The sequence below is a fragment of the Zosterops lateralis genome, assembly GCF_965231275.1.
Source record: "Zosterops lateralis genome assembly, chromosome: 6".
Classification (NCBI taxonomy): Eukaryota; Metazoa; Chordata; class Aves; order Passeriformes; family Zosteropidae; genus Zosterops; species Zosterops lateralis.
In genome coordinates this window covers 20,178,017-20,191,126 of record NC_139761.1, presented here as the reverse complement: position 1 = coordinate 20,191,126, position 13,110 = coordinate 20,178,017, and the positions used below count along the sequence as shown (strand labels likewise).

At 36.6% G+C, this 13,110-nt stretch overlaps 1 protein-coding gene across 3 annotated transcripts in view; it reads left to right on the top strand.

Annotated features, from left to right (window-relative positions):
* TSHR (thyroid stimulating hormone receptor) overlaps positions 1–13,110 on the top strand; it is a gene marked incomplete at both ends in the record, with an annotated part of 40,679 nt that overhangs the window by 14,586 nt on the left and 12,983 nt on the right. For all 3 annotated transcript variants that reach the window (XM_083864161.1, XM_083864160.1, XM_083864159.1), the window contains 4 exons: positions 6,358–6,432; positions 7,582–7,656; positions 10,387–10,464; positions 11,463–11,531. In XM_083864161.1, coding sequence (XP_083720287.1) covers positions 6,358–6,432; positions 7,582–7,656; positions 10,387–10,464; positions 11,463–11,531 — 297 coding nt within the window. The remainder of the gene's footprint in view (positions 1–6,357; positions 6,433–7,581; positions 7,657–10,386; positions 10,465–11,462; positions 11,532–13,110) is intronic.

The following is a 13,110-nucleotide window of genomic DNA, read 5'->3' as shown; positions in this document are numbered from 1 at the left end:
AAAGTTACAGGAGAAAAATATAATTATTGTTAATGAAGATAAAGAAAAAAACTAATGCTGGAAAGTGTAAGTGACTCCTCTAAGAGAACATGAACCTGACTGGCATATCTAGAAGCAGAGTGCAGGATCCTGAGATCTACTTCAGGCCAACAACATGCTCCAGTAGTATTCCTGAGTTTTACAGCAAGGCTTTGGTGTGATATCAGTACCTACCCTTTGGTTTTGATACCATTCCCTGTGATGTAGATTTTTTTCCAACCCTGTTGTGTCCATGTTCTCTCTTCCTCTTTCATAGTTGTCATGTCTTTAAAATTTCTTGTTTAACACAAATGAACATTTAATGAAACATTTACTGGCAGCACATTTTATCAGCAATGAATAAAGCATTTACCAGTATGCACTGCAAATTCTTCATATGGTACTTCTTTTGTGGTTCACCTTATTAGAAATCAAAGATAAAATGCTCCAGAAAGCTCAAAAACCACCACATTATCACACCCACTCCAGCCCCCAGGCCTGGATGTGCTGTCCATGACTGGGAAGCTGCAGGTGTGTGCAGGAGTCAGCAGAGTTCACAGGCTGAACTCACTCTCATGTCACCTCTGACACAGGCTGTGGGGAAGACATGGAGGGAATGTTCCTGCTCCACTATACAAGGGTATGATAATGTGGGACCCCTTAGAATTCTTGCAAAGCACTGCCAAAAGAGAAACTGTTCACAGACATACAAGATATAATTTTTTTTTCTGCACAAGAGCCAAAATTACTACCCAGGACAAGATATCAGAACTCTGCTCACAAAAGTTACAGGAAAACGCCAAGTCTTTGCAGATAGGCCACAAAGAAGGGCCACCTCTATCAGTCAAGATATCAGTCAACTCTATCAGTCAAGCACTCAGTCAAGAGTGCTTAACAGGTTTATAAAATCTGTTTGGAAGTAAGGCACTTACATTGTTTTATGATTTAATCAGGGAACATCCAGGCATCTGGCAAGTTAGAAAGTTGCATATAAGCTGTGAAAGAAAGCAATTTTTATATTTGATAATTTTTATGAATTCTTTCCATAACTCCTGATTTGTTAAAGCCTATCACTGTCAAGTTTGATTTACTTTCCAAACAACAGGATTATAGAGGGATAAATTTGTATCTTGTGCTATGCATAATTTAATGTTCTCCATTTACATAGTATTTTAAAGTATTATTGCTAAAATAATACTAGGTTAAGATTATCACAAAGTATTTTAAAGGAGGTTGAGATTAAGTTTGGAAAAGTAATTTCACAGAGTTTTATTTTTACAGCTTGGTTTTCTTTGAACTTCCATAAAGTGCAGCTTTATGTAAATAATCTTTTTACCCTAACTGAAACTTATACACACAGTTTCATTCTCAAAACATTTGTTTTTGGACATAAGAACTTCTTAAGAGAAAATTCAGTGTTTATGGAAGAGAGGAACTAATGCTTTGCTTTAAGCCAAGTATTATGTGAATAGGCATCCTGTGTTCATCATGATCTGTCTGCCAAGCTTGTTAGTGCACTTCAGCTTTGATCTTCAGCAACACATTTTCTCAGTCCTTATTTGGTTCATGTGCCTCTGTCCTCACTTTTTATTCCTTCAGAATAAAGCAGACCTCAGCTCTTTAAGCACAGATCATATTTTTATGCATCCATGCCTTTACAAATACTGAGCAACTTCTCCAAACTCAGGACATGGATCATCTGCTGTATTTTAATAAGCCACATCTCATTTTGCTGGTAATTAATGGCAAAATTTCCACTCTATGAAGATGTAAATAAGAAACAAGCTTTTGCTGTTTTTTTTTCTCCTCGATTGTGTTAAATTGGTCTCACAATGGTTTCTTGTTTCTTCTTTTTGTATTTACCTTTTTCAAACATGTCTGTTTACAGATTCAAAACTGTCTCTCTCATACAATTACATAAGTATGTCTATTTTGTAAATGTAATTGTGAAAGGGTCTGATTAGCAAGCATTTTCTCTGTGAAGTTGCCTTCCTAGTAGAGCTGAAGCTTGGTAACATTACACTAAATAAAATAAAAACCTGTTGTAATTAGGTCTCTGTTTCTCAGGGAAACATTCATGCAAATAGAACCTCAGAAAAATTCATTCTTTCTTTTCCTCCTTTCTCTGTGTCCTGGCTCACCCTCCCCTGGTCTCTCTCTACTCTCTTCTCCTAACTCGTAAAGCATTTTCCTCTTATACAACCACATAAAAAGCCCTCTCAGCATTTGGGAACAAGGCCAAAGGTTATGGTTAAGTGGCTTGCCCTCATACATGTGACGTCATTTGGAGAGCTGGTGGGGGACCACTCTCCAGCTCTGCAGTGAGATGGAGCCAAGGGCCAGGGCAGCCCCACATCCTCTGGGCCAGGGCTGCACTTCACTGGGACAGCTGGTGATGCCAGGCCATGGGATACAGCGCTGCAGGAAGGAGAGAGAGACAACTGGAGAGGAAGAATGAAGAGATCTGTGGGCAATGCTGTGTACCTGCAGTGAATTTCAGAGCTGAGAAAAGTGCTGTGCAAAAAAACTTGTTAAAATCTGCAGTCTGGAGGTAGGGAGTAGACTGTTGGGAGTCTAAGCCAGTTTTCTGGTTCCAGTAGTGCAAAGGCTTAAACAGATGCATGCAGATGAAATACCATGGATGGTTTGGCTGCAGGAGAATAAAACATGGACATAGATGTACAGGTGAGAGAAGCTAGGGTAGCTACAGACAAAGTAAGTCTCAGAAGGTACAGAGGGAGGCCCAGGTTACTACAAGAGAATGAAAAAAGCTTATTTAAAACATTTCACAACTGCTGACCTGGATATCCTTAGTCTTTGTAGGTATCTCAGCATAACATAGTTATATTGCTACTCTAAAGCCAGATTTGTGATTTCTGAATTCTGAGCTTAAATAGACTCAAGAATGTATCAATATTGCAAGGCAGGTATGAAAAACATGTCTAGTAAATGAAATTTAGATTCCACTTAAATATGTACATGTTTGTGCTTTTTTTAATGTTGCCAAATTCAGATAGAATTTTAAGTAGCATATTAACCTTTCTGAAAAGTTAGGTGGCAAACCTAAGTCTCAATTAATTAATTAATTAGCCTAATATTTGAATAGTTCTTACTATTAGTTTCATTTTTAGATTCACTTGGATTTGAAAGTAGTTATAGCTTTTCAACTAAACATAAGTTCATAGTTATTTGTAAGTCTTGACACATGTCTTTTAACATCAAGTGACTTTCTCTGCACATCCATTCTTGATGTGATAGCTTTTTGTGTATTTTCATTAAAAAGGAAAAGTGAATTGCTGTTCTTGGACAGACAGGTGGTGATTTGATTGTGGACCTAGTACATTTTTAATCCCTAGTCTGAGTGCCAGAACTAAAATTTCAAACATCAAGTGTCTTTAAAGCACAAATAACCCAGTTTTTAAATGGTTTCTGTACTTCCAAGAATAAAGTAGAGTTTGTAAAGCAACTTTGAGGACTTTTGTAAATACTTCACAAATAGCTCTCTTAGCTTGTGGCTAAGTAGCAGCATCCTTTTTTTTATGAGCATCTCTAAGTAATTTTAGTTAAGACTGTCAAGCGAAATGTTTGTTCACAGCACCTTTTGCCTTGTTACATCAATGGTCAACAAAAATACCCACTAACTGTCTCAAATTTTCTTATATCTTAAAAGCACTTAATGCCCAGAAGGACTCAGAATTGTAACAAAGCTGTACGCCACGATTATTCTGTTTGTAGATTGTGTCAAAGTTGCATTGCAAAAGTAATTTAAAATCAGCTCTCATAGACACTTAGATATCTGGGAACCAGCTTACTAGGCTTTATCTGCATTTTAGGCACCTTAAACTACTAACAGTTTTCCTAGACCTCCTTTTCAAAGAACCATCACTTTTTAAGTTGATAAGTTTCAATATTTTCAACTCACCAATTCACAGAAGATAAATGATAAAAGTGCAAACCCAGCTTAATGAATTTACTAATAATCAGCTTGCTCTTCTACTTTTATGGACCTTTTGGGATTAATCTTTAAACCACAGAAGTCTTTTGATAACAGTTTGAAAATTAGGATCATATAACATTTATACACCTTTGAGTATATTACTGATTACTGTAAAAGAAATTGTGAAATGCAGTTTTTCCTGTTAATTGATGAGATTGGAACTTTTCAAATATCTTTCCTCCTTATGGGCCTAACTTCATAGGCCCTAATATCAATGGAGCAATAGATATCCTTTAAATCTGTGATTTTAAGAAGGAATTTCTTCCAGCACTCTAAGACTAATGATGTTTGAGTATTTAAAACAAGGAAAGCAGCACAGTTCATGAATGGAAATTAATCTGAAGATCTGTGGGGAGGAAAGGGTTGGAAAAGAGAAGACTGACAAGAAGAGAGAAAGATAAATTTGATTAGAATTGTTTTCATTCAAAGACTAATCTTGCACTGGGGAGGTGTTAGAAAACAGTGTCAGAGAATTAATGTATTTTTGTTTGTTTGGGTTGCTTTTTGTCTACTAAAGAAGTGAAATTTTCTCACAAGATAACAGAAAACTGTGAAAGACTTAAAAGCATTCTTATTAGAGGCTTGGGGCCTCTTTGTAAGCAGGGAAAGGAGATAAGAAGTGCTGAGATTGTAAAACACAGCCTGGTGAAGATTTGCACATGTTCCAGGCCCCCTTTGATATGTAAGGCAGGACTCAGGCCTCACTGTGTTTTGCCCATACCAGGCTATGTCTCTACTTGCTTTTTTTGAATCCTCCAGCCAGCACGATGATGGAATAAATCTACTCTTTGCACTTCAGCTGTGTTGTCATGGTCGTTTTGGTGTTACCTACATTTATCCACAGCACGCAAGATCTGTCTCTTTTTCACCCAGATAAAATGAGAGGCCACGTATTCAGGCCAGTCAAATACAGGAGGCTCATTTGACTGGACTAGAAGTAGGGAAAATCGAATTTCCATCCTCACCTTTTATTTTTATACCTCTCTCATCTATTTTGACTAGACACTTCTAAGCCTGTCTGTCTGCTCCACAAGGGCCCTTTTCTTCCTTTTGGGCTTTAACACACTTCTGTAATATAAAGTGTAGGATGAAATGCAAGTATAAATACAGTTTATCTTAAACCATACTTCCTTTTTTAATCCAAACATTACCAGTTCAAGAAAACTGAACAGCAGGGATATAAACCTTTTCCCAATGTTTAGTTCAATCATATTAATTTCCTCACATTATTTAAGATTTTCTCTCATTACTGTGCTGTCTCATCTGGCTGTTTAAAATATTTTATTCCCAGATTAATTAGTTTTTTATTTGCCCTTTTTAATCAGCAAATGTCCTCTCATGGCCCAATTACTTAATAAATCAAAATTGTATCTCATTCTGTTATTTTGTTCTTTAAATTTTAGTACCATCTGCTGATTTTAAATTCTTATTTCCAGTACCCTCATCCAAACAATTTACGCAGGATACTATGAATAGCAACAAACTGAAACCTGATGACTCTTTGATACTACATTATCCATTTCCAGGCTAAAGGCTGAGCTGAAGACTCTCTTTCCCTGGAATATGCTTGGTCCACAGAGGAGTATCAGGCCAGGAAGCCCAATGAGTCCAATATTTTGAAAGCAGTCAGTGATGGAAAAAGCATGTCAGTTAGTGTTTATGAAGCAAATTCCACTGTTGGGAATGTGATAGCTACATAACTAACAAAATAATCAGAGAGAAGCAAGAAACTGACACTGAGAGGATTTCTTTTAAATACAGAAACACAGCTACAGTTCAAAGTAGGTAACAGATGTAGAGAATAGTTGAATGTAGCACTACAGTAGCAGTACTGTACTCATCTCTTGATGAGTTCTGTAAAAGACACAGGAAAAAATAATACGAAATACTGTCAGGCAGATGAAGAAAGTAAACAGAAAAATTGCACATAAAATTATAAAGTGCATAGATGGTTGTAATAAGATTTTTTTAATTTGATAAGATTATTATATACAAATACTGAAGGTTTTACTTTTCTTCTTTTTACCTAACTTTGCAGACCATGTTCAAAGTAATAGCAATTACCACAGGGTATTTATTTTGATTTTAGGACCATGCAGACAAAAGATCCATAATCAAATTTTAAGTACTTCTTACCCCCGTGCTTCAAAAGGCCAGTCCCCAGGATGGCCCCTATCCAGATGATAGGGCATCATTGTAAGATTGCTCTGGTCTTGAGCTAGTGCTGGCCAGTAAAAAACCTTATTGCAGAAATTAGGTCCCTGAAATTTCCTTTTAACATTGCTGATTTCTGTTGTGATAAGTTATTAAATATTAATTATCAATGTTTCTCCCTTTTACAGTGAAATTCGAAATCTTAGAAACTTGGATTACATAGATCCAGATGCTTTTAAGAACCTTCCACTTTTGAAATACCTGTAAGTATTTAGTACCTGTAACAAATTGGTACTTAAATCTCACAGATGACTCTTTACATTATAGCAGTTTTGTTAGTTTGCATTTGATTTTGGAACTGATTGCCATGTTTTTCCTTGTTGCTTTATTCTAATGACAGAAAGCCAGCAAGGGTAGGGGTTGGAATCCTCACTACTTTTGTGAGAAAGGAAAACATGTTCACAAATTCATCAGTAGTTTTCCCATTTGTCTTATCCATTAAATATCTAGAATACACTACTATTCCTTGGAAAAATTCCACAGCTAGCTCTTTTCTTATGATAAGTACTGTCTTACTCTATTTTTGTAGGAAATAGTGAGAAGAAGGGACACAACAAATATATACATATCTTTAGTATTTACTAGACATTTACACAGGGTTTTAAAGCATACCTGTCAGCCAAATATGAAAAGCTCACATACAGATACATGATTTCATATAACCTCTATGGCAGGAACAAATCCTGAAAATTTCCCATGATTTTCTAAAGAAACTTCTGGGATTTTGAGTAATATTTGGAAGCAAGGTCTCTGCCTGTATGTGGTGGGGGCAGTGGCAAGGAAGAAAGATTTGTCCAGGGTTTTTTTTATAGATGTGAAAGCAATAAAAAAGAAAGTAGCAAAAAATTCAGTTTCAGGAGAATAGATTTAAAAATTGAGAACTACAATTATTTTCACTCTACAGGAGTTCATAAAGAAGAGGCTTTAAGTATTTCACATTTTAAGACGGTTTCCCCTTTTACAGCTATATGAACAGCTCTTAGCCTCAATAAAAGATAGAGGATTCAGGGGTCCAGACTATTAACTGAAGCAGTCTTAATCTCTCAAATTAAAATAAACCAGAGTTTCAATTATTTTCTTCCTATCAATCTCACAAAATGTTTCCCTCTGCAAATCTGCCTGGCTGTCTTATTAGTCTGTGTTCTCATTTTTTAGATTCTATAATTCATCATAAGTCTGGTATTTCAAATATTTTATATTTTTCATCCTTCTGTTTTGGACAGTTGATTATAAATGAACTAATTGACAATAGAGAGGATGAAATAACCATCCTGCCCTGTTGAACACTTCAAATACATTGCTTATTGTTGTTCAGTGATGCAGTAATTCTTTCTGTTTCTCCTCTCTTCCAGTGGTATTTTTAATACTGGACTCAAAATATTTCCAGACCTCAACAAAATCTATTCATTTGATGTGAACTTTTTGCTGTAAGTATCTGTCCCCACAGCTGCTTAGAATATTGCCATCCTCAGACCACATGAAAATGTATAATGAAGGTTTCTGATTTTGAGAAAAGTATCATTTAAGTCTGACAAAGCTGTTTTCCTCAATATTTCAATGATCATTAGCATCAAATCTGGAAAATGCCAGGTCACATAGTGCTATACATTTGACCCGAGTTAGAGACATGGACACACAGCACATTCATGATACACAACTTCTCTAGGCCCTTTGCTTTTATTTTGTTCTTGGTTCTGCAATGGCTGGACAATACCTGAATTAATATGAAGTCAAAATAGTGTAATACATGGGACCTGAGCTGGTGTACATCCTGCTAACATCAAGTCATCCTATCGAAATTCTTCTAGCAAATTTGGGCTGGCATGGTGAAGCAAACCAAAGAACAATTTCTTGAAGAAAGAATGGGAATGCAAATTGGGACAAGGAGGTCTCCCACTATTATCCTTAAAGGTATTTCAGAAATGAAGCCTTCTGCTTTGAACTCTAAAATAAGCAGGAATTTCTTGCTATTTAAAAAGGACAGACAACATCCAACTGTGTTAATCTAAGTTAGAATTTTGGGTTGTCATCAAGCTGAGAAGAAAGACTAGCTGAGAAGAAGACTTACAGGCTGACAGAATGTAAAAGTATCTTGGTCATTTCTTGGTCCCAGAGAGGAGTTAGAAATCTTATATTGGAGCAGTTGTCAGCTGGAAGAGGCTTGAATGCTGGATGGGCTAGGGCAGAGGCAACTAAAAATGAGGAGTGTTATGCTAGAAGGTGATTTGCAAACATATGATTGATGATCTACCACAGCCCTTGTTTCAGTGCTGCTAAGTTGTGTTTTTCATCAAGAAGGGTCAGTTTCCACTGCATTCATGGTCTGCCACTGGCAAGATGAACCTTAGAGCAACAGAGAAATGCTGCTTGTTTTGCTAAAAAGTGTAGACCTGTGGGAAGCAATGAGATCTTCCCTTCCAAGGATCTTCTGAGACCAGAGATAAGCTTTGTTCTAACACACATTCACCTTGGCTGTAGGCCTCCAAGATTGAAACCTGAGTCAGTCAGAGCTCTGAGTGAGGTGTAACTACAATTTAAGAACTAATAGGGAGTTTCTCAAAGACCAGAAGGGCTTCCTTCAGCTTAGATTGAAAACTCTGCTTAGATCTACTTCTACATGGTAGAGAGAACCAAGAATTGAACAGGCTAGATGAAACAAAGCAGTCTATACAACCATCTGTGTTCTTACTTCCAGCTAACTCAGTGCCTAAGTGGCAGAAAGCCAAACCTTGTTTTACTTCTGCCTTGATACTTCTTTTGATAGTGATAACCAACAAGAGATAAATATAGGTCTTATATTCTGCACAGAGTTTTTAAAGAATAGACCTGCACTTTCAAGGAAGACAGTTCTATGATATATATTTCTAAATATTGCTATTCAATGAAAGACTTTTTGTTTCTTTCATCAAGAAAAAAGTGCTCTTGAAAAATAATAGGTTTCTAAATAATGAATAAGGTATAGCTGGGGGAAACCCATTCATTATATTACTATTTGCCTTTGAGGTCAAGCAACTTACAAGTAAACATTTATTTAGAAAAAAATGAACCAAACTGCAAAACGTCAAACCCAAATACCTTGTGGTGGGAACCACCTATCAGTGAAAATTACTTGGAATGAAAGTAGCTGTATTACTGTTCAGTGTTAGCACATATATATGCACAAAAGGAGCACAGAAAAGGAATGAAGTTATTTCTGGCACATGGGTAACTGTTAGGACTTCTCAGCCCGTGGACTTTGTGTGTGGGCCTTATTAGGCCATACCTAATCCACAAGCTGAAGAAAAAGAAAACTTTGCACAATATTTTCATTTCCAGACTATAATATTATTCAGGAAAAATCAGAAAAAAGGCTATAAAAGACTTTGCTCTGCCCTTTGTTTCTACCAGCTTTTTCCTCTCTCCTTTCTCCAGTTTAGTAATAGCAAATCTCTTTAGGTCGTTTTTTTTTTTTCTCCCTTTTGTTACAACAGAATTTTGGTCTGAAGATACATAATACTTATTAAGACTGTAGAGTAGGAGTAAAAAAGTATTTAAGAAATGAGTAGTGAAACACTCCTTTGGAAAAGAGGTGAGAAGAATCAGTAAGTTATTTCACTCACTAGTGAAAGAGATGTACTAGAGGCACTTCTGTAAAATGCCTCTGTCGTGAATAATGTATTATCTGATAACTGAATTTAGAGAGCAGGATTTCAGCTCTAAATGGGTTGTTCAATTGACACTGCACCAATGCTTACTCACTCTGCTAATTCACTATATCATGAGACCAGGGACCTGTCTGTGCCATTAACCACTATTATCACACAGGTTTGGCACACCTCACCAGAACTACAAAACCCATTTACCTTATGAGGTGTCTTCCTGGATGCTGGAATATGCTCAATTCTTCATCCTACATGTATCTTCTGGCCTTAGATATAACTAAACACGTTATTCTTTTAAACTTATTTATTTGAATAAGTAAATTTAAATTTACAATATAATAAATATGGCAATGTTATTTATTTTATAGTAATATTAAAATACATTAAAATTAATTTATTTAAATAATTATGTTTTAAACTTCTATTATCAAGGCAGAGAACAATTAATAACAAAGCTGTTCTCCAGGTGCTCTGTTGGGCAGATATTTGATTGTGATATTTTGTCTCCTTTTTCAGTGAAATTGCAGATAATCCTTATATGACTTCAGTGCCTGCAAATGCTTTCCATGGGCTTTGTAATGAATCTCTAACCCTGTAAGTTCTTCCAGTTTAAGTCACAAGGCAATTACCTCTCTGATAAAGCATATGGCAAAATGTTTAAAAATAAAATTATTCCTGTCCTACTCTCTAGCAGTTTGCAACAGAGAAGCACCACTGACAGACAGTATCTATGTTCTAGTTTGCATGAATTCTGTACTTTGACAGCTATTTGAATCAGTCCTGCTCTTTTCTTAAAACTGGCTTGACTAAAGTGGTTTTGTTTTTCTGTGACCCTAGTGCCAGTGAATGGTTATATTTGAAAAAAAAATTAAAGGAGAAAGTCTGCAAAGTTCTCCCCCTGTAAAGCTACAGCAGGATTATAACAGAGTCTAACTTTTTTTGCAACCTGAGTGGTACATACCATATAAACTAATGGATGGCAAACATCAGAAGAGTCATATTTGAAAGAAAATTGTTAAATAAAGTTCAGTTATGCAGGTCAGTCAGCATGAGCAACAAGAAAGGGCTGATGATGGGAGTGAAATTACTGAATTGAGTTATGACCTGAACTGGGAGGAAAAGCATTAGAATGTGAACAGATGAATTCTAAAGAAATTCTAAAAAAAAAATTATTTTGCTCTAAGGGAGTAAAATAATGAATTCTAAAAATTGAAGACATGCCTGACAGTAAAAGCAGACCTTTTTTGCTAGTTGTTAGTTCTTTCAGCCTTCCTTAATCAGTCCTAGCAGGATTTTGTTTCCTTGCTTTTATTTAAGTGTGGGAAAATTATAGAAAGTGGTTTAGTCTATCATTGCTGTAAAAAGAGGTAGAAGATGGCACACCTGCCACATGGTATCCTTGATTCAGGTGCACTCAAGGATGCTTTTGGGCATTTATTGGACCTTGCACAGTAACTACTGCTTCCTCAAGAGACTAAAATTAACCTATCCATAAATATGGTGTTGCAAAGAAAAATGATGCATAAGATGTTAGGTATTCATGCATTGAAGCAGCCCAAAATACACTGATGTAATTGCTTTTGTGCTTGCAGTAAACTCTACAATAATGGTTTTACCAGTATACAAGGCCATGCTTTCAATGGGACAAATCTGGATGCTATGTAAGTAGCACGTAATTCTCTTCTTTCAGAAGAAAAAAGCCCAAACTTCTCTGCTTATTTAAGGCTCTGAAATATGTATTTATTTTAATTACTTTTAGGGAGCAAAAAGAGGATGTTAATTTCAGCCAGCAATAACAGTATCATTGCTTAATGTCTCTTGCAGGGTGTTTTCATTTAGTATTTATATTTATAGCTCAGAAATAAAATCATGGCAAGTAATTCCATTGTGAGTTTTGTTCTGGTTTGAAGCCATAGTAAAACTTTGTTTGATCTGTAACTTTTCTAAGACAATTTGGAAGATAATTATGCCTTTTTATGAGCCCTGGCAGGGCCCTGGCAGCCAGGAGGGCCAACCCTGTCCTGGGGGGCATCAGGCACAGCATGGCCAGCTGGGCAAGGGAGGGGATTGTCCCCTCTGCTCTGCACTGGAGCAGCCTCACCTCCAGTGCTGGGGGCTGGTTTGGGTGCCACAATATAAGCAGGATATCAAACCCTTAAGTGTGTCCAAAGGAGAGCAGTCAAGATGGTGAAAGGCCTTGAGGGCAAGATTTATGAGGAGTGGCTGTGGTAACTTGACTTGCTCAGCCTGGAGAAGGGGAGCATGAGGGGGAGATCTCGTGGCAGCCCTCAGCTTCCTTAAGGGGGCCAGTGGAGGGGCAGGTGCTGATCTCTCTCTGGTGACCAGTGATAGAACACAAGAACAGAATGAACCTGCATCAGGGCAAGTTCAATTGGACATTAGGTGAAGGTTCTTCACCAAGAGGGTTGTCAGTCACTGGAACAGGCTCCCCAGGGGAGCACTCACAGCACCAAGACTGTCAGAGTTCAAACTGCATCTGAATGATGGCCAGTCATAATTTTGTTTTTCGTTGTCCTGCAAGGACTAGGGAGTTGGACCCCATGATGCTTATGGGCCCCTTCCAACCTGGTATGTTCTATGATTTATGATCCTAAGTGAATCCTACCAGAGACTAGCTATGATGCACTAGTCAATCAAATTTAAAAAGAAAAAAAAAAACAAACCAATAACCAACCAACAGAATAACTGTAACTAGGCTTATGTTCATGGGTTTATCTACCAGCAGTAAAAATGGTTTATTACAACAAACACTTTTCTCCAAATTAAATCATATGACATGGAGCAGAGCACCACTCCAGATGTACAAGGCAAACTAGGGAGCTGAACATGAGTGCTAAAGCTTTTATCTGTTTGATAAACTACACTTAAATTTCTAAACTAATCTTCTGAAGTAGTTTAGTTACCATATGACAGGATAAAGTATAATTTTGCTAAGTGCAAGCCTGGAGATTTGTTGTTTCTAGCAGCAGCATTAAGTTAATGCAAGAGGCAAATATTTAATTTTCTCTATTTTGACATTTCTAATTTCAACTCCTGTTTATCTACCACTGTATAGTGAAGGAAGTACCTGTTTTTCTCTGGGTCTGATCCAAGAGCATTTGAATTTAACAAAAATAGGAGTAAAAATAAACTAACAGAAAAAGGGTGAGGGAAATTTGAATGTGTTCTGAATTATTATCTCAAGGACAAAAACAATCAAAAACAATAATAATTTTTTGG